Below are 21,788 nucleotides of genomic sequence, written 5' to 3' on the forward strand. Positions count from 1 at the left end.
GACTAAACGTGGTTGGGGTTGCGGAAAATTTGGTCCGTGGGCCTGCGGGCTGCCTATTTCTATCCGAACCTTGAACTAAATGTGCATAATCCCCTACAACCTGATTTCATTAGGCCCTAGGTTGGACACTTGTTTTGTCATTAGTAGGGCTAAATGTTGGCATGACTCTTGGCTGTAGATGGCCTAAGACCGTCCCCAGTAGGGTTTTATCTTTCATGAAATTGATAATTTAAAGCCTTAGCGAGAAATTTTATCTCTAAGAGCAAGTTCATCTCTAAAAAATACACTGGCACTTAGTCTATTTAATCCATTCAGTGAACAGTGATAGACCTCATAAACAGTAATTTGGCCAAATGCTTCTTCACTTATAAAAAATGTGCTGGCACAAAGTCTAAAAAATGAGTTGGCACAAACGATCTCCACCCTTACAAAATGCATTGGCACCCACCCCATTTAAAATATTATTAATTTTTTTATAAAATAAAAAAAAATAGTTTTATTTTCATATAGGATTTTAACCAATCTTATCACGCCACGTGTCATTATTTGAAAGTACTATTTTGCTTGAAAGTGTTGAAAATATTGAAATGTGGTGTAAGGTGGAAGATGATGATTAGGTATTTATAGAAAAAAAAATTTTTTTTTTTAAATTTTTCTGAATTTTTAAACATATTTTTATTAATTTTTATTAAGATAGTTAATCTGGACCATTGGATTTGAAAAAGAATTCAAATCTAATAGCCCAGATCACGCCACGTGGCTAGGCGTTGTATTTGAATTTCAATATTTTTTTTACCGTTGGAAATCCAATAGCTTAGAAAACTAGTCGTTGGAAATCCAACAGCTTAGAAAACTAGTCGTTAGAAATCCAATGGTCCAGAATGAGCCACGTGGCATCCGGACCCTCGCCCTTGTCACGCCTGCACATGCAGGCCCCGCTCACTTTTTCTTGTCGGAATGTGCGGCCACTTGAACGTGTTTCGCATGCGCCTGGCGCAAAAAAAAAAAATTAAAACAGCTTGTGACGTCACGCTAGCGTTAGCATGACGTCACATAGGTTGAGCCTTGGCTCATCACATTCTGGGCTGGCTTATAGGATGGCTTGGGTTGGGTGCCAACCTATTAGGCTGGGCTGGAGCACTTTTTGTGTGTGCTGGGCCATTTTGGGGGCTGTGAGCTGGCCTACCCTTTTGGGGTGGACTTGCTCTAATAAGCCAAAAAATAGGGTTAGGTCTATTACTTAAACTAGCAACTTTCTTCCTTGGATAGCAAAAAATTAGGTTATATCTAGCTTCAAGAGGCAGTAGGCCCACGAGAAAAGTAGCTACCTGTGTGAGCCAAATTATGTGAAGTATTATTGCTCACCATCATAACTATGGTGTATGTTCACTATATACATAATCACCTGCCACGTGTCCTTTCATCTAACTATAGTTAACTTTCACATTAAATGTTACTTTTTAAATTTTGAAAAAAAAAAAATTATAGTTAGATGAAAGGACATGTGGCAGGTGTTAGATGTATGGTAAACATACACCATAGTTTATGGTGGTGAGCAAAAATGCTCCCCAAATTCTGCCACTCTCCCCCCCACTTGCGAATACATTTATACCCAAGGTCCTCCATTTTATTTGTATGTTTAATGCTTTAGACATAAAATGATATTAGATGTCCTACTAAAAGGGCTTACTTTTATTAATTTCCAAATAAAAATCACACTAAATTTTGAAATGACATTGAAAGTTTAGAGACCTAAACCAAAAACAAACAAACAACATATCTAAATTGCAAGGGCATTACAATTTAGTTATGAGACAAAATCTTTTTTGGTCTGATTTCAGAGAAACAAATCAACGGATAAGATTGAGATAAGAGAACCTAATCCAATGTTTCATAAGTGATAAAATCTAACTTTGTCAAAATTTGGATTTTTTAAGGTTCAACTGCTCTTTTTTTTTTTTTTTTTTTTTTTTTTTTTTTTTTTTTTTGAGATAACACATCCAAAAATCAATTTAAGAAAAGTTAACCAAAAAAAAAAAAAAAAAAAAAACTTATCACATAATCAAATTATGTATATCCCTATGTAAAGCCCAAAAGTAAATAGCCCCTTATTGAGAGAGATTTTTTTATAGAGCCCTAAAGATTCCTCGGAGCTCCAAAATAAACTATATCCACCACTTTTTTAGTCCCATATGGAGTTCCTCATTGAAAATGCTGTAAGGGGTGTGAATACGATGATGGTATGCTTGACGTTGACGCTTCTTTTCTTGAATAATGAGAAGGTTAGGACATGTTTATTTACATGAAATCGAATTGAATCCATTCACATGTCCAATTACTTGCTTGAAAGACAAAATAGATTTAGGCATACTATGAGCTTGATTGGATCATATGCCTTACTTGTTGAGAAAAAGGAGCAAAGTCAGCTAAGGATTTGATTTCCTATTCTCCGTGTATCATGCTTAATTGATTGTACAAATTATATTTCCTTTTGTAGCATTGTAAACTAGGCAGCTACTTTTTCCTAGGCTTAGATATAGGATCGTGTTTTTCCTATTCCTGTATAAAAGAAACTCATGTATGAGTTTGTAAATATTATCATATTTTCAAAGAATCAGTTTTTAATATGGTATCAGAGCGAAACCGCTCTTGGTGACCAACACCCACTTTCCGCTAAAACTCTAGCCACTCTTAAACACAGACCAGAGATCATCCATGGGAGACGACAACTTAACGAATTCCTCATCCAAGCCTGTGGAAAACAAGTATGAAAATCTAAATGATCCTCATTACCTACATCATTCTGATTAACCTGGTGCAATACTAGTCACTCAGTTGTTCAATGTACAAAACTATGGGACTTAGAGTTGTGCCATGCTGATGGCTCTCAGCGCCAAAAACAAGGAAGGTTTTGTCGACGGTTCAATTCAGAAACCTTCGAAAACATTTGTAACTAAACTGCAACAACGGACTCGCTGCAATAACCTTGTAAAATCAAGGTTATTGAATTCCATCACCAAAGAAATTGGGGCAAGCGTGATCTACAATGATGTGGCCCTTAATATTTGGACTGACCTCAAGGAACGCTTCTCTCACGTCAACAGTGTTCATCTCTTCCATATTGAACAGGTCATTCATGATTGTACACAAAGCAACATGACCATAGGTGTGTACTACACAAAACTCAAGGGCCTCTGGGATGAGCATGATGCGTTATGTGTCATCCTATCCTGCACATGTAGCACCATGAAGGAGGTTCTACAGTTTCGAGAAAATCAAAAGACCATGAAGTTCCTCATGGATCTTAATGAAACATATGCTGATGTTCGAGGACATATATTACTCATGGATCCACTGCCCACCGTTAACAAGGTACACTCACTCATCCTGCAAGATGAAAAGCAACGCATCCTTTCATCTGGAAGAGGATCTGTACTTGATGCCACTAGTCACGCCCCAATCCCGACATACGTCCAGAATTGACACGTGACGTCACCAAAAATCTGTATCTATCATACCCCACCTCCGGGATATGGGCAAGCACAACTCAATAATCGAATCACATAGTTATTTTTCGTACACATTATGGCTGCATCTAACCTCCATGTTAGACTGCTTACGTACCCTAGACAGGGATCAAGCCATTCGTAGTTCGTCATGCACAATAATTGACATACAACACAGTCTGATTAAGTCGAAAGGCATAACATTTCTCAATCAATCAATAGAACTTGACAAACATGAAATTACTCGACTCAGGGTTACATAACAAACCCACCTAAAAATCATGAGTTCCCCTCCATCTAAATATAAATCATTATGTCGCAACATGATACCGCAATTCACAACATATATCATTTCAAAGAACCAACGAAGCACAATACCATTCTCCATCCATGTTTATCAACAAGTCTAATCATAACGATAACCATGATAACCAACATAACAATCCCACTTGACGATTGACATTTCCACTTCATCCATCACATAATTCATCACGTTTCCCACATAAAATCGCATTTCATAGTGTGTAACATAGTTAAGAATTAACAAAGTACACATTATTCTCTAGAAATATTAATCAACTAAAATACTCATGATAACCATACTCATATCCAACGTCATTCCATAATCACATCAATCAATAATGTCAACCATCACATCATCAATAACACATACAACATGTCGAAATGCAAGGCTAGAGTAACACAATTCGGTTGAAGACTACTTCTTTGAAAAAGGGGATTTTGGACCACCCAAAGGACCAAGGTACCAAAGGGGATTCCGGACCATCACTCAACGGAATCCAAACAGAACTCAGTTCCAAACCACCCAACCGAATTGAATGGAAGTCCAAGAAGCATAACAACGGCTCGAAGGAACAAGACATGATTCAAGTTACCCAATTTATGAAAACTCAACGAACGAAGCAATATTGAGCACAATTCCACATCACAATGGGTTATCGGTCAATTACTAGACCTCACATCTCCCAAGCAATTCAATATGCATTTCAATCACATATCACAACTATTTCCAATACACAAGTCAAATCACATTTCACTTCATCTTGCCAATTCACTATACTTCCAACCTTATATCTCAATATATAGCTTGTAACATATCAAGGAATCACAAAGCACAATATTAATATTTAATTATGTTAATCAATCAGTGAGATAACATATCATTTCACGAATTTAATTAAAGAACTCTACATAATTCCCAACTTGGGTTATGAATAATAACATAATAATTCTAATTTATTTTCACAACATCTATTGTGGGTAATTCCCATCTACTCGAATTTAGGATTCTAAGATCACCTTACGGAATGAACAAGAGCAAGGATTCCGGACCACTCAACGGAATCCAACAACATTGGGTTCCGGATCACTCAACGGAACCAAAATATCAAGCGGTTTCTCATAATCTACCCAAACCTGTCATATGTAAAGTCAATGCCAATATTATGGAATTGGTTCACTGGCAAATCAGGCACTCAGATAAGCTAAGAGGCTCGGGTGAGGGACAATAAATTAAGCATGTGATACAATAATAAAACTAGCCATCAATCATAATTTATAAACCTTGAATATAAATCTTTCATAAGAAATCAATACCAAACTTTTGAAAACTCCGAGGGAGTCACCTAGACATCCAAAAGTTCATTTCAAACAACCATAACATCTCACACCCATATTCACATACACACAATGAAAGTAGAACTAGGGCGACCCAATTCATCCAAAGCCTACACCTTTGCAACCATCTCAAACTAAACTAAATGAACTAAGGTGGATACAATCCCGGACCATCACTCAACGGGATCGCGGAGTAAGAAGGATTCCGGACCATCACTCAACGGAACCCAAATCAAGATACGATTCTTGACCATCACTCAACGGAATCCAAACCAGGATACGATTCCGGACCATCACTCAATGGAATCGCGGAGTACATTGCATAACCACCAATCAATGAAACAACACATGAATCAAGTTACTCAAGTTATAAAGGCTCAACGAAACAAGAAATGAAATAATGAAACGAGCATTGACACATGTTTCAAAGCAACAAACCCCATGACAATGGGTTAACGGTCCACCACTAGCCCTCACCTCATCAAATCAAGCCAATCATACAAAACAAACCATATTTCCAATATGCACGTCAAATCCCACTTCATATAACTATATCATTGGCTAAATATGAAAATTAACAATTTATAGGAAAAATGATTATAAAACCATTTCATATTCACATATATTAAGTCACTCACATTTCATCATATCATACCATCTATTTAAATCAACCACCTTTCGAATATGCACGTCAAATCACATATCACGATCATCATCAGTACACAAGCCAAATCATGTTTAATAAACATAGGTCTATGGCTATATATATAATCACATTTCAATAGAATCACATTATAAGACCAAGTCAAATTCACAGATGATACCAATATAAGAAATCAAGGTAATAACCATATCACATATGTTCAAGTCACTCTCTAACCAATGTAGGCCCACTAGACTTCACTTAAGTCTCCCATAGTACTAATTTTATTATTCAGAACGTTCCGAGACATGTTGATCATAATTCAACTCTCGTTCAACGATGGGGTCCACAACGATCCGCAAATTAGATTTATGATCCATAACTGCCCAAAGTCTACATTATGCTTCGAGAATAACATATTAAAGTTTCATTATGATCCAATGGTCGGATTGTCATCAATCACACAAACAAGTGGCGGTGCAAATTGATCACCACACCAAAAAATTGAATCTTTGGAAACCGAGCTAGACATAGGTTCACATGGTCACTAGAAGGTATTTGAAACCTAGACAACACTCGTGAACAATCCCACGCACCACCACACGCGGTGGTATTCAAGATGGAGGGTTTAGAAACCCCGAATTTTCAACATTAACTAGATGAACCCAAATTTACGTGGTAGCTAGAGCTCAACAAGGGAAACACTTTTCACAACTAGGCCGATGATAAATTCTAACCGGAAACCGTCCAATTTCACTGGAGAAAACCGGATTTCTAGGGTTCTAAACACCCAACTCTAAAATGAATATGAAAGCACAAACTAAGCATACCCACTTGAAGATTATGAAGAGTAGACGAAGTTTCATACCTCGCTCGAAGGAAATCGTTGCCGGAATCGCCGGAAAAATGATAAAACCGCCGGAAAAGTCGTGGGTTTTGCGACCTTGAACTGCAAAGATGCAAAAGAAATGGGAAAAATATAACATCACAGAGATGTATGGCTCGTCAAGAGCTTTCCATGGACACCAAGATCATCCAAAACGGAGCTCGGATGAAGAAGATACAAGCGGGTCAAGTTTGGTAGGTTTATGGGTCCAATTCTCCCTAAAACGGGTTAGGTAGCACCCATTTTCCATTTTCAAACGACTCTAACTTCTCCGTTCGGACTCGGAAATAAGATCTGTTTATGCCTACGTGCTCATGGAATCGAACTCTACCTAACCAATTCAAGAGTTGACCAAAAAGGTCGAGAAAATTTGAAATGACTAAAGTACCCCTCACTTCGTTTTTCTTAAATTTGGAGAAATAAATAACTAGTTCCAATCAAATCTTCTAAATACGTCAGGAATAAAATAAAATAATAATTTTGAGGACGGGATATCACACCACTACCTTTGGTGTTCGGGATAATACCTGAAATTTTGGGAGAACTTTCACACCAAAGAATCCTCATTTGAAGTGTGATCGATGTGATACAATTGGTCACACTTTAGAAGCATGTCGATCACATCTTAAATGTGATTTTTGTGGTTGGAAAAGATACACGATCGATTATTGTCGCAAACTCAAGAAGTCCAAAGCAAAAGGAGATGTTCAGGACTGACGTTCATTCTTTTCCAAAGCCAATCATGTTCAATCCAAGAAGGAAGCACAACCGCAGTCTAGTCCTATCAGTTTAACACCAGACCAATACCATAATTTGTTGACCTTGCTTGGTAACAATAAATTGCCTTCTATGGCTAACTTGGTTGGTGGTTCATCTACCATCAATAATCTCTCAGGTACATCATTTCGTGGTATTGCACTTTGGAAAAATATAGCTTGGATTTTGGACTATGGAGCAATAGTATTGTATGTTCAGTTAGCTTGTTCACCACTTATTCACCAGTGAAGAACCAAAGTGTGCGCCTTCCTGATGGCACAATAGCTCATGTTACACATATGGGGAACATTCAATTCTCCCATCATCTGACCTTACATAATGTTCTTTGTGTTCCCTCATTCCAATTGAACTTGATCTCCATTAGCGCACTTGTAAATCATTCAAATTATATCACTATATTTGCTAAAAATATCTGTGTATTATAGGACCAACGCTTGGGGATGATGATTGGGACAGGAACTGAGAGAGGAGGACTCTACTACCTCAATATCACAGAGGAAGCTATGTGTAATTCAGTTGGCACAGTCAAGACTTGTCTTTCTTCTTCTCGTCTTTGGCATTAACGCCTTGGGCACCTTTCAAATAAAATTTTGAATTTAATTTCACATTATGTTAAGAATGTTGAATTTTGTGAGATTAATGATTGTTCAATTTGCCCTTTAGCTAAACATACTCGTTCTTCGTTTTCCACCAGTTCTATCAAAACTTATGCAGCTTTTGAAATGATTCATGTTGATATTTGGGGTAGTTATCATGTTGCCACAAATAATGGGGCTTGGTACTTTCTCAAAATAGTTGGTGATTTTACTCGATGCACTTGGGTCTACTTAATGCACCAAAAATCTGAAACATTCAAGTACCTAACCAGTTTCATTAATTTTGTGGAAACACAATTTTCCGTTAAGATCAAAGTGCTTCGCAGTGATAATGGTCCTGAGTTTACCATGGCCAAATATTATTCCGATAAGGGCATTATCCACCAAACACATTGTGTTGCTAGCCCCGAACAAAATGAGGTAGCTGAGAGAAAGCATCGTCATCTTCTCAATGTTGCTAGAGCTCTTCTTTTTCAAGCACATTTGCCGAAACAGTTTTGGGGAAATGCCATTTTAACAGCTATGCCATTTTAACAGCTACTTATCTCATTAACCATACTCCCACACCATTGCTACAAGGAAAAACACCATATGAACTCCTCTACCATAAACACCCAGCTTATGATCACTTGAGGGTATTTGGATGTTTATGTTTTGCATCCACTCATGACAAGGATCCCACTAAATTTGATGCTCGTGCCTTACGATGTATTTTTCTTGGTTACCCTTATGGATTCATCTATTGTTTTACCTACTACCCATGATACCACAACATACATTGATGATACGGTTCTCCCTACTCCTCATTCGTCTCCATTCGACGACAATGGCTCATAGTCTCCTCCCATTGAGGTAACAGTACCATCGCCTCCTCCATCTATTGAAGCTCCAACACATCATTCGCGGCCTACACGAATTACACAACCTCCAAGTTATCTTACAGACTATCATATTGAAGTGTCCCTTCCTTCTCATTCCCCTTCGTCATCAACCTCTGCTTTGGTTCGCACGACAGGTATTTCTTATCCTTTGTCAGATGTTTTATCTTATGATCAACTATCACCTTAACATTGTGCTTTTATCGCCTCCATCTCTGTTGAGAAAGAGCCAAGTTCTTTTTTGCAGGTTATACAACACTCCAAATGACGTCTTGCAATGCAACAAGAACTTGTTGCTCTTGAAGCTAATGGAACTTGGTCTCTTCAACCTCTACCTCCTGGAAAGAAACTTGTCGGCTGCAAATGGGTGTATAAAATCAAATTTAATCCCGATGGCATGGTTGAAAGAAACAAGGCTCGATTAGTCGCCAAGGGCTACAGTCAAATAGAGGGCCTAGATTATCGTGAAACATTTTCTCCTGTTGCTAAACTAGTCACTATGCGTATCTTACTTGTCGTTGCTGCTACTAAGAATTGGCATCTTCATTAGTTAGATGTCAATAACGCTTTCCTTTACGGCGATTTCGATGATGATGTCTATATGGCTCTTCCACCTGGGTTCGGACGAAAGGGGGATACACGTGTTTGCAAGCTTCATAAATCACTATACGGTCTCAAGCAAGCCTCTCGACAATGGTTTTTGAAGCTTTCTGCAGCACTTAAGCAAGCTGGGTATCAACAATCCAAAGCTGATTACGTATTATTCGTCCGTACCCAAGGTATTACATTCACTGCAATACTTGTTTATGTGGATGATATCATTTTAGCAGAAAATAATTTGGAGGATATTGAAGCAATGGAGTTATTTTTGAAGCGGCATTTTAAATTAAAAGATCTTGGTCAACTAAAATACTTCTTAGGCATTGAAGTGGCTAGATCAACCAGCGGCATTGTACTTTCACAAAGGAAGTATGCATTGGAGATTCTACAGGATGCAGGTTGTCTTGGTGCCAAACCAACGCCATTTCCCATGGAACAAAATCTGTCCCTTAGCAAAAATGATGGGAGTTTCATTGATGACCCATCATCATATCGAAGACTTGTTGGGCGTTTAATCTACCTAACCATTACGAGACCGGACTTAGCGTATATTGTGCATATCTTGAGCTAATTCACGGATAAACCAAGGAAACCACATCTGAAAGCAGCCCATAGAGTTTTGCGTTACATTAAGCACTCGCATGGTCAAGGTAAACTTCTTTCAGCGACAAGCTCAATAGGGTTGAATGTTTTTTGTGATGCAGATTGGGCAAGGTGTCGAGACACTAGACGTTTTACCACTGGATATTGTATATTTCTTGGGAAGTCATTAGTGTCTTGGAAAACTAAGAAACAACTAACAATGTCACGATCTTTAGCAGAAGCAGAATATCAGTCCATGGCTGCGACATGTTGTGAAATTACTTGGTTAAAATACATTTTGGCAGACTTGGGAATCAAGCATGCATATCCCATCAAATTGTATTGTGACAATCAAGCTGCCCTACACATTGCTTCAAATCCAGTTTTTCATGAGAGAACAAAGCATATAGAAATTGATTGTCATTTGGTTCGAGAGAAGATTCAAGAAGGCATGATCAAAACAGCACACATATCAACTTCACAACAGCCAGCTGATATTTTTACCAAAGCCTTGAGTTCTTCTCAATTTTCAACTTTACTCAGCAAGTTGGGAATCATTAACATACATTCCAACTTGAGGGGGATTGTTGAGAAAAATGAGTAAAGTCAGCTAAATTTTTGATCTCCTATTCTCTATGTATCATGCTTAATTGATTGTACAGATTATATTTCCTTTTGTAGCATTGTAAACTAGGCAACTACTTTTTCCTAGGCTTAGATATAGGATCGTGTTTTTCCTATTCTTGTATAAAAGAAACTCATGTATGAGTCTATAAAGATTATCATATTATCAAAGAATCAGTTTTTAATATTACTTCTTCTGGCAGTCACTATACCACATTAATAATTTGGAAACCTTCTATAAGAAAATTTGTGATTGTTCCCAAACCTAATGCTCAGATCTGTGCGACCAACAAAAATGACAGTGTTCTCCTCCTGATCACACAATGTAATAACAGTCAAACTACCTAATTTGGTATTGTATATAATATAAACCATCAAATCTAGTTATTATTGCTTGTCGTGAGAGACACAAGGTCGAAGAGTTCCAAACCTTTATGCATGCGCCTCCCCATAAGAGCAGAGTACAAGTTCCGGCTAGGATAATCGTTTGCAAACTACGATACTTCAAGTTATGCCCTTTGCAAACTACGATACTTCAAGTCATGCCCTTGGCTATATGATTGACATTCAAATGACTATAAAGTTTTGAGAAGCGTGACAAGTACTGATGGGTCAGGATAAACCCAAAGTCGAGTGGAGATTTGGTCCCAAGCCAAGGGCTCTTGGAGGAGTCTTAATGCTTATATTATTCCTCCTGATCCCCCTAGTTTGTTCAATGTTGCTTTGCGTTGGTCTCAATTATATCGTACAAATCATCAACAAATGCGCGCGTTCTATCATTTGATGTGTTCAATGAAATAATATTTGGTGAGGTCCTAATGTCTCTCATCTCATTGATTGGAACCGGTGAACATTGAGAGTATTTTTATCATTTTATCATGTGTAATACTTTTCATGGATTTTTATCTTGGAAGCCTTGTGTTTCTTGACCAAACCAATGTTCTAGATATAAGAAGTTTATCGAGAATTGTGATTGGAAAAAAATATATGTTATTGACTAAAATGATCATTAAAATGAATATGTTGTCGACATTTATTAATTTAGTATGTTCAACAATTTAGTTTTGATTTATGATCATTTTATGTGAGAGATACTTACGGAGGAGGAATTAAACTTCAAATCCGAATTACTCTTAACCAACTAAGTTACAAGTTCTTTCATAAATAGAAAACTTTTTACATGAAAACTGACACGTTTCAATCAAGCAGTCCCCATCTCTTCTGGTGCCTTCTTAATTGGTCGTCCAGTTTTGTGTTTTAATTTTGTCCCATGCATTGTACAATACATGATGTTAATGTTTCTCTTTTAGATATCCTCTAATTTCGCCACCACACGACCTATTCCTTCATTTCCATCTCATATTTTGGTAAGATTGGCATGAATAGACCAAACCTCAATTATTCACAAACATACAGGACACTTTCTTTATCCTTAATTGCTTATAATTTGGTATGAGTGTGCAATAACGCCTTATCAAACGATGTAGTTACTGGTGTAGAAGATGCAATCGGTCAGGTTCATAGTTATTGAATACGCATTGGAAAAGTTCAACAGACTGAGTTAAGTTCAACCATTTCAATTGGTAAAGATAGTGTGCTCGTTTTTTTCACTCACGCTCAAATTCTCTTCTCATAAATTCGAATAATTTACGGTATAGTTCTGATATGTTATAAGTAATTTGCTGCTTCTCTCCTTGAGTAATTAGAAGTATAAAGGGACAAAGAATAAGAGTCCCCATGACTTTGACTAGGAAAGAGTAAGTGCAAAGGAAGAATCAAAAGCAGAAGAATCTCACAAACGATGAAAATAATGAACGACAAAAGGAGACCAAGAGGAGATATTTCGGTATGAAAATGTTATAGCACAAGATAATGTGTACGTACAATTATGTTTGCCAAAATCAAAAGTAAATCAGTATTTTGACGAGGAATTTTAAAAATACACATTCCTAAATTTACGCTAATTATATATATGTTATGTATGCATAAATTTTTCTTTCTTCTTTTTTTTGAGTTATTTGTATAGGTGTTAAAATGTGATTTGCAAGAACGAAAAAAATGACTCATTTCTTGAAAGACTTTTGCTCCATTAGCCTTTGATACTATATAACTGGTGTGCTCTCTCCTCCAATGAATACATTCACAAAAAGAGGAGGAATCTTCAATGGACCACAACAACTGTTTGCAGCCATTCATTCGTTATTTGGAACCATCCTTATTGGTATTTACTTTTGACCTTATTTCAAGGTCAGAAGTGAGTAAAGTAGCTCATTGGATTGTTGTGAAAGTGAGTAAAGGAGCTCATTGGATTGTAGTGAAACAATCCAGCTTCAATAATGTTGATTGTTGGGTTGGTAAATTGTCAAACATTCATGGTTTTTGTGATTTTTGGGTGTGGTTGAGGAAAGAAGGGTAGAAGTTGCCACTTCTTTGCAGTGTGGCATTATTACATTACATGTAATCGGGAATATATATCTCTCACTTATCGCGGGATGAGTTGGATAGAGAGCTGGTGCAGAATCAGATCAAGAGATGAGGATATATCTGTAATTACACCCAAGTTTTCTCTTGTGCAGGCCGCTTCTGTCCTGCATTGTGTGTAGTGCAAAGTTATCTAAGTAACATTTTTTGAGAACCATCTGCTAGACCCATTCAACGAAACAAAACAAAGAATTTTCATGTATAAGATATATAAAGCTTGATTTTTTATTTCTTCTTCATGGCTAGCTCTTCAACTTGAAATCTCTGGAAGATAAAACGCGAACATACAAAACAGGGATTGAGAATGAACACATGATGCTCGGTGTTGCTTAAGTAGTACGCTATACTAACAGCCCGAGCTCTGGAAATAGGTGAAGAATTTACAAATATGGTGAAAGAGGAGGATTCACCATCATGCAGTATGTGTGAGATTTACAGCTCTGTTCAGTCGATCAAGAATACCACTAGCTTTCCTCTTAGCCCTTGAAGTTCCATTCTGTGCAAGCTCGGTTATTGTTCCATAAGCGTTTTCTTCTTCCCTAATTTCCCTCCACTTGGTTCGATCATTCAAACAGATTGTGTGAAGGATTGCAATGCAATTCTCCTTGTTGCGTCCGCAATTGGTCTCCCTGATAACATGGAGCAAGCAAGAAACGCCTCCAAGCTCTCCCATTTCCTCCACAGCCTTGGGATGGCTTGAGAGCATTGCAAGGATGGCCAACAACTCATCAACATGCACACGGTTCGCTATCTTCTTCAGAATCGTTTTCACTGCCCTGTCTCTCACAGCTCTTGCCTTGTTCTCATGAGTGATGCACAGATTGAAAATTGCAGAGGCAACATCTTTCATAGCTAATGGATGCCCCTCATCTAGGAGAGCGATGAGTGGCTTTAGGGCACCTGATTTCCCAATAAGTGCCTTGTTGGAATCAAGAGCTGACAAAGTGAAAAGGGCTGCAGCTGCATTGCTCCTTGTTTGAATGGTCCCCGATTGCAGTGCTTCCATAAGTAAAGGAATTACCATTGGAGTTTCTGCCACAAGTTTCTTGTTGTTGTCATGGATTGACAGATTCAAGAGCGTGGTGATCACATCTTCTTGGAGTTCCGGGTGAATACCATCTTCAAACTTGCCTTCAGATAGAGGACTGAGCAACTGAGGAATGGCATGTGTAGACTCGCTAAAAAGTGCCCGGAAAGAAGGCATCCTCTTCGTCAACATCCGAAGCTCCTTAGCAGCTTCTTTCTGCTCAGGAAATGTTGAAGACATCTTCTTGAGCAAAGAAAGAAAATGGTCACGATCTGATTCTGTTATGCCATCCTCATTGACTAGGAGGACGGGATCTGACAATTCAATCCCTCGATCCTTACACCATTGCGATATCATTTCACGAACCAAGTGATTCGGTGTAAGGATTGTGTGTGTGAGCACTTGCTGCGTTCGGGGGCATATCCTGTTGCCGGCTTTTAGTCCTTTTTGGATGAATGGCCTATCATACGTCTACCAATACAAAGAGTGAAAAATTGGACCTAATTAAGAACCCATTGAGCAACTTAAACCATGAATTACAAAAAAGTACACAAATGATATTATAAAAGTCAGCGGAAAATTAGCAGAACAGCATTCTTAGCAGAAGTAAGTCAAAAAATTAGCAGAATTAATTCAAAAAATTAGCAGAATATTGTCAACATTTATTAACAAAACTCTACCCAATCAAGCAATTACAGATTTAAATTCAAGTCGCAGAATCAGTAAAAAGACACACAGAACTTTAAATCCACCATTGTAACTCCAGAGGCCAACCACCGGAAAATTAAAATTACCACAAACAGTAAGAAGAACAGTAACCAAATGAAGAAGACAATAAATCACCTTCCTTTTACGTGCCACACAAAATAAATCCTCAGAGCTCCGTGTTTGGTTGCTGAGAAAGTGAAAAGGAAAAACAAAAATAAAAAATTCTTATCTTTTCCTTGCCGACATTTTCTCAGCCCCAAAAACCAGAGGACGAAGCAAAAATTGCAGAAACTCAAACCACAACCAAAAAGCTTCAAAATTGGAACAAAAAACAAGAAGAACAGCGCAAATTAACAAAACCAAATTCTCAAAATTCGAAATCAACCTCGCCTGTGGAAACAATCACAGGGTCTCTCATCAGCTCTTTCGAAAGCGGGCACCGGAACTCTTCCGGGCAAGAGAGGACGTCTTTGAGCTTGAGAGAGAGCGATCTTTTCTTGAGCTTCAATTCTTTCAGAGCAGAGAGGGTGTCTCTGGCCTGATCGATTGTCTGGGTGGTGAAATCCTCGTCGTCGATAATTGCTTTCACCAGCCTCTGCAGCTCCTTCTTCAACTCCGCCGCCTTCGCCACCGCCGTCGCATCAGAGTCGAATACGCCCGTCTTTGCCATTACGGGGGGTTTTGGTGGGTTTCTGATTCCGGGGATGGGAAATGATCAGATGGAACTTTCGTTTCTGACAATGGAGAAGCAAAGGTGGAGGAGGATTGCAGTGGATGTCATTGTTGTCTGTGTTCTTCTGCTTTCTTCTATTCTCACTAAAAGTAGCTGGAGTATGACTGAGGATGAAACTGGAAAAAAATTGAAGGAAACCACAAATAGTCAAATGCCAAAACCAGACACGCAACACAAACGCATCCCGCACTCCCTCTCTCTCTAAAAGTTATGAACTCGGTGGAGTTTCTGTTTCTTATAAATAATCTAATCCGAAATCTTATTCTGAAAGTTTCAACTTGTTACGGTTTCGTCACTCTGTTATTTTATCCATTTTTTAACTGTGATTAAGATGCTGTTGCCTTCGTCTACACGTTTAAAAGCTGAAAACAACTACCATTAGGAAATTAAGCTTGACCACCTTCGAAAACGTAAATTCCACAAACCATATTCTCAAATTTTATCAAACTAATCATTTAGTATTACAGTATAATATTAAAAAAAATTATTTTTATTTGTGATTGATAGGTCTTGGATTCATCTTAGTATTACGATTGAGTAATGCTTGGTTGACTAATTTTTAGACCAAATTTGTAATTTTTGTAATGTGTTCCTAAGAAAAAATAAGCATGTCAATCAACACATAATTTAATAATAAACAATTACGTCATATATTTTAAATAAATGATCTTTATTTTTATTTTTATGCAACGGATCATATCATAAACAAAGCCAAAAGGCAGAGGAAACACGGAAAGCCGGCAACCGGCAAGCAAAGGTACACATGTAGCTGATAAGTTTTATGTTTAAATCTTATAAATAATAAGTTCAAAACTAATTTACTCCTGGTCTTCAATCGACTTTTACTTGCCGTTTTGGTGGTAGATTTTGGAAGACTTATAAATGAATAAGTGGTATTTATTCTTCCACAGCTTTCTCACTGACCAAGCAATAAATATAAAGTATCTGAATTTTAATTTGGGTGCTGGACTTACTTTAATGAATTCAGGAAAAAGAGCTTGAATTAATGAATTGTTTTGAAAATCAACTAATTTTCGGGATCAAATTTTTTGCACCAAATTTAGGTGTAACTTCTCTGAAGCTTCAATTTTGAGATCACACTCATTTTAGGTGCAAGAGATTTGATCTCCTAGTTTTTGGTCCAAAGCTATTTGCCAATATGCTTACTTGGAGGAAGTAATTATGTTCGTTTGATATATATTTGTAGTGAATCTGATACTAAATATACTTATTTTCTTGTAAAAGAGGCACAATTTATGACACACCCCGTCCCGAAGGAGGGCATGCTGGCCGTCACGTGAGAGTGACGTAACCATTTACACAGTTCGGAAGCTTAAAATATACAACTTCTAAGATGAAACACCCTAAGGTGAGTCCTCATTTGGTCCATTCTGTCAGAACACCGTTGAACTTCCTCGTAGTCACCACACATTTGCAATTCTTGAACCTGGAGGGGCGCAAAACAAAGTTGAGTGGGTCAGCAAAGCAAACTTATTCAAAACCTTCTTTTCTCTTTTGAATATACTAACCCCTCGCCGTAAAACAAATATAGTTTCCCAGAAAATGAACATATATACGTATGTATAGATATGTCAATCATGCTCCATGATATGCCATTCATGCTCACAATATGCCATTCATGCTCACAATATGCCATTCATGCTTGAGAATATGCCACAACAGAATCTCATAATCAAATATAAATGCTCAAGCGTAATTCACATCAATAACATATAATCTAGCAGCCGGGAGTCACCTAACGTGACCTGTACGGCTGCATCTAGAGCTCCACTCTCAACTCAATATCTGAATCTGCACACGAGTCGGAACCACCTAACGTGGTCTGTACGACAAGACTGGGTGTAATATATACGCTCTAGTGCTACGATCACGTGAAGACTGTGCGAATAATCGCGGGTCACCTACGAGTCGGAACCACCTAATGTGGTCTGTACGACAAGGCTTGCACCTAACTTGGATCCAAGGCGAGCGTGTGGTGCTGGTGAACATCACGTGAAGGACTGTGCCCTGGCCCTGGGCGGGAGCACTAACACCGGGGGTGCAGATTATGAGCTCTCTAACATCTCAAACTACTACTGAAATACAAACAGGAATACCACTTACCTTGCACTTACCTGTGCGTCCACAGCACCAAATACACATATATAAATGCATGCCACTACTAATGCATGTGATGACAGTATTTCAATCGTATTCCAAACGTATTTCGTACGTATATAAAATGTATTTCAAAGGTAGCTTACCTGGCCTCCTCAGCACCATGCAACAGTATGCATAATTATGGTAATGCACATATTAAAATATGATGCATATATGACAGGATATATAATTCGTATTTCTTTTAAAATACGTTTTCTGGGAAATACGTCAAGCATACGTATATATATATATATACTGAAAAATAACTGCCCACTCACATATCACATCGACGTCTCGTAGGTCCCTGAGCCTCCCCTAGATTGGTTACACTCTTCTTTTGTATAATTTTCACCTATACAAAAAGTAACCAAATTGACGTTATTTAACGTACATACACCAAACATTCGTCCATAACTTTCTCATACGTTATTCAATTTGGGTTTATGAATATACCACGGTGATCTACACGACGTCACGAACGCGTGACAATTTTCAGAACTCAATTTGGAGCTCTCACGCGCCCCCACGCGCACTGTTCACGCGCTGCCCACGCGCGCGTCTTCTTCCTCGCGTCGCCGGACTGGTTTCGCCGGAAATAGTGTTTTGCCGGAATTTCTGGGTAAATTTCAAAGTGTCATAACTTCTTCATTTCTTAACCATTTTCGACGTACTATATATCAAATTGAAGGTATTGACGAGACGAACACATCCATACCTTCCTCGACCCCTAACTCGCCGTGGATTCGCCGGAAAAGGCCCCGAAAGCTCCGGCCAACTTTGAACACGACGATCCCGACGTCCAAACTTCTCCAACGAAGTACTCCGAGGCTCCTTGGGACCTCACTAACACATCTACAAGCTTCAAAAGTCCAAAAACTAACTAGATTAATCTTTCATGAACAGTACTCGAAATCGGAATACCTCGAATCGACACGAAAACGAAGGATTTCTCACCTGAAAATGGTATGGTTGCACTCGTACGAGCTTCACGAGTTCGATGGTGTCCTTAGTTTCTTCGATCCATCAAGGTTTGGGTGATTTGTGTGTTGTCCGTACGTTTTTGAAGAAAGAAGGAGGAAGAACGGAGCTTGGGAGAGAGAGAGAGAGAAGTGACAGAAAAGAGACAGAGGGAGAGGAAAACACGGGAGAGTGAAACGGGGTGTATGAGTGTGTGTGTGGTCCTACAACACCACACAACACAAAACTACACGTAAAATAACGAACTAGGGGTAAAATTTGTAATTTCAAATATACGTTTCGATATTTCCGGGACGGGATGTCACAACCTACCCTCCTTAATAGAATTTCGTCCCGAAATTCAAAACAACCACATATAACCCCTAGTGATCGAAGAACAATCTAGGATACAAATCCCTCATTCGATCTTCTGTCTCCCATGTAGCTTCCTCGACTGAATGATTCCTCCACAAAACTTTCACCAATTACACTGTCTTAATTCTCAATACATTCTTTTTCCAATCCAAAGTCGTCCTTGGTTCTTCAACCAGTTTAATCCGGATTAATTTTCAATAGTTGCATCGGAACTCCATGTGACGAATCTGCCACCTAGTGACAACGCATCGAAATATAATACATTATGCACCTTAGCCAATTTTGAAGACATCACCACTTGTATGCAACTTCATCGATTCCTTTAGTGGTCAAAAACGGTTTGATGTGTTTAAGACTTATTTTGTCTCCTTTCCAAATCTCACTATTTCTTTTCGTGATGAAATTTCTAAAAATGTTGAATCATGAAACACATCATGCTCTTACAATAACTCTGGAAGTAAATCAAGCAGCTTCACTTACTCTTCGATGATCACATAAAGTCCGATGTACTTAGGACTTAATTTGCTTTCCTTTCCCAGCCGAATCTTACTTTTCTAAAGTGAAAACTTCAAAATTATAAGATCATCTACGTTAAATACTCGATTAGTGACATGTTCAACTCTTAATCTCTTTTGCCATTCCTGGCTACTCTCAAGTTAAACTTAATCACCTGAATACTTTGAGAAGACTCATCCATAGTTTCAGGGCCTACCAAAACTCTTTCGTGATCGAATCTTCTCTATCCAGAAGTATTTCTTCCACAAATCAACAAAAATCGACACATTTCATGGTCCTTATGGCGTTACTTTGGAAACTGCGCAACCAACATACTTAAGAAACTCAGCAGTTCCGTAACCCAAATCTCTTCTCCATAAAACATATAAGTATTGTTGCACTGTGGTTGTTACTCAACACTGGAGTAAATGTACTAACTTGGTACATTGATCAACTATCACTTCAAGTTCAATCATAACCATCCTATTCTCGAACTCAGAAATCTTTCTTTTTCCCTTCTTTCCTTGCCTTGGTTAATTCTTAATTTTCTTCGTTAACCATTTGAGTCTTGAGTACGACCTTACTAAAAAGACTTAACTTGAAAATTAGCAATTACAACTTCTTCTCAATCTTCCATTCTCAACTTTACTTCAGTTGATTTCCAATCCACAAGAAGACAATCTTGGCAAGCGTGCCAGACATTAATTCTTACCGCAGTCTTCTCACCAAGTGCATCAGCTAGAACAATTTTACGATCACCCTGGTCGTACAATCATGTTCATTAAACAATTCAATCCACCTTCGCTGCCTTATATCAAAATCCTTCCAAGTAATGGATATTGGAGACTTTTTTGATTCGTAAAAATCTTGCATTCTTACCAAATATAATGTCTTCATAACTTCACAGCAAGAATGGTAATCATGACTTTCAAATCACCAGTAGGGTAATTCATTTCACGAGGTTCCTTTTGTCGTGAAACGTATGTAATCACCCTAACATTTGCATCAACATGCATCCAATACCATTCAAGAAACATCACTAAAAATTTATGATTACCACTATTCTCTGGGAATACTAAAATACGTACATGAGTGAGGAAATACTTCAGTTGTTGAATCCTTTGCCCACAATTTCCTTCCCACTCATACATAACCTCTTTTCTCAACAATCTCGTCAATGACAAAGCAATGACTGAAAAATCTTTCACGAACCGTCCATGATAGCTTGTTAAGCTAAGATAACTCCGAATCCCAATCACGATTCGTGGTTGTTCTAAATTCTCAATTTCTGCTACCTTTTAAGAATTCACTTGAATACCTGAAGCAGATATAACATATCTCAAAAATGCCACTTGATTCATCCAACATTGGCATTTGCTAAACTTAGCATACAATCGACATTCCCTCGATCTTTGCAATATCGATTTAAGATGTTTAGCATACTTTGCTCTAGTCTTATCAATCTTTTCAATAGCAACAACAACAAATCGGTCTAGATATCATTGGAATACTTCATTCATCAAATTCATAAAGTAGTAGATGCATTCGTCACTCCGAATGGCATCACCAAAACTTGAAATGACCTTAACGAGTCCTGAAAGTTATCATAAGGGCATCCTCACCGATAATCTTCAACTAATAATATCCAGACCTCAAGTCAAACTTAGAAAATACACAAATACTTCTGAGCTGATTCATTAAACATCAGTACACCATCATGGATCACGGTTCTCAATCGTTACCCGATTCCATGGTCTATAATCAATGGATAGTCTTTAAAGTCCATTTTCTTTCTCACCAATACACTGGGGTTCCCCCAAAGTAATGTACTAGGTTGAATAAAACCTTTATCAACCAATTTCCAATTCTCTTAGTTCAAAAGGCAACATTCTATAATATATGGTTTGTACCTGGAGACAAATCCATAGTGAACTCTACATCTTTAACTGGTGGCAATCCAGGTAAATTCTCAGGGAAAACGTCAGGTAAATGTTTGACTACTCCCACTTCTTCCACACTACTAGAAGTAACATCACTTAGCACCACATGATATAAATATCCTTGGCAGCCTTTTGATAATAATCTCTTTGCTCTCACAGCATAAATAACGGCCTGCCTCACT

General features: G+C 38.0%; 1 protein-coding gene across 2 annotated transcripts; it reads right to left on the reverse strand.

The window, feature by feature from the left end:
- Nucleotides 1-13,334: 13,334 nt before the first annotated feature.
- LOC137729627 (U-box domain-containing protein 9-like) lies at nt 13,335-15,916 on the reverse strand. 2 transcript variants are annotated; one of them, XM_068468608.1, is made up of 3 exons: nt 15,332-15,430; nt 15,082-15,133; nt 13,335-14,709 (listed from the first exon to the last, which is right to left on the reverse strand). In XM_068468608.1, exon 3 carries the CDS (start codon nt 14,593-14,595, stop codon nt 13,624-13,626), a length of 972 nt encoding a protein of 323 aa, XP_068324709.1. In that variant the 5' UTR covers nt 14,596-14,709; nt 15,082-15,133; nt 15,332-15,430; the 3' UTR covers nt 13,335-13,623. The 2 variants fall into 2 exon arrangements, with proteins under 2 accessions (XP_068324709.1, XP_068324708.1); XM_068468607.1 differs by lacking the exon at nt 15,082-15,133 and having other exon boundaries at nt 13,338-14,709; nt 15,332-15,916.
- Between the last annotated feature and the right edge of the window lie 5,872 nt (nt 15,917-21,788).

The sequence above is a fragment of the Pyrus communis genome, chromosome 3 (assembly GCF_963583255.1).
Source record: "Pyrus communis chromosome 3, drPyrComm1.1, whole genome shotgun sequence".
Taxonomy (NCBI): domain Eukaryota; kingdom Viridiplantae; phylum Streptophyta; class Magnoliopsida; order Rosales; family Rosaceae; genus Pyrus; species Pyrus communis.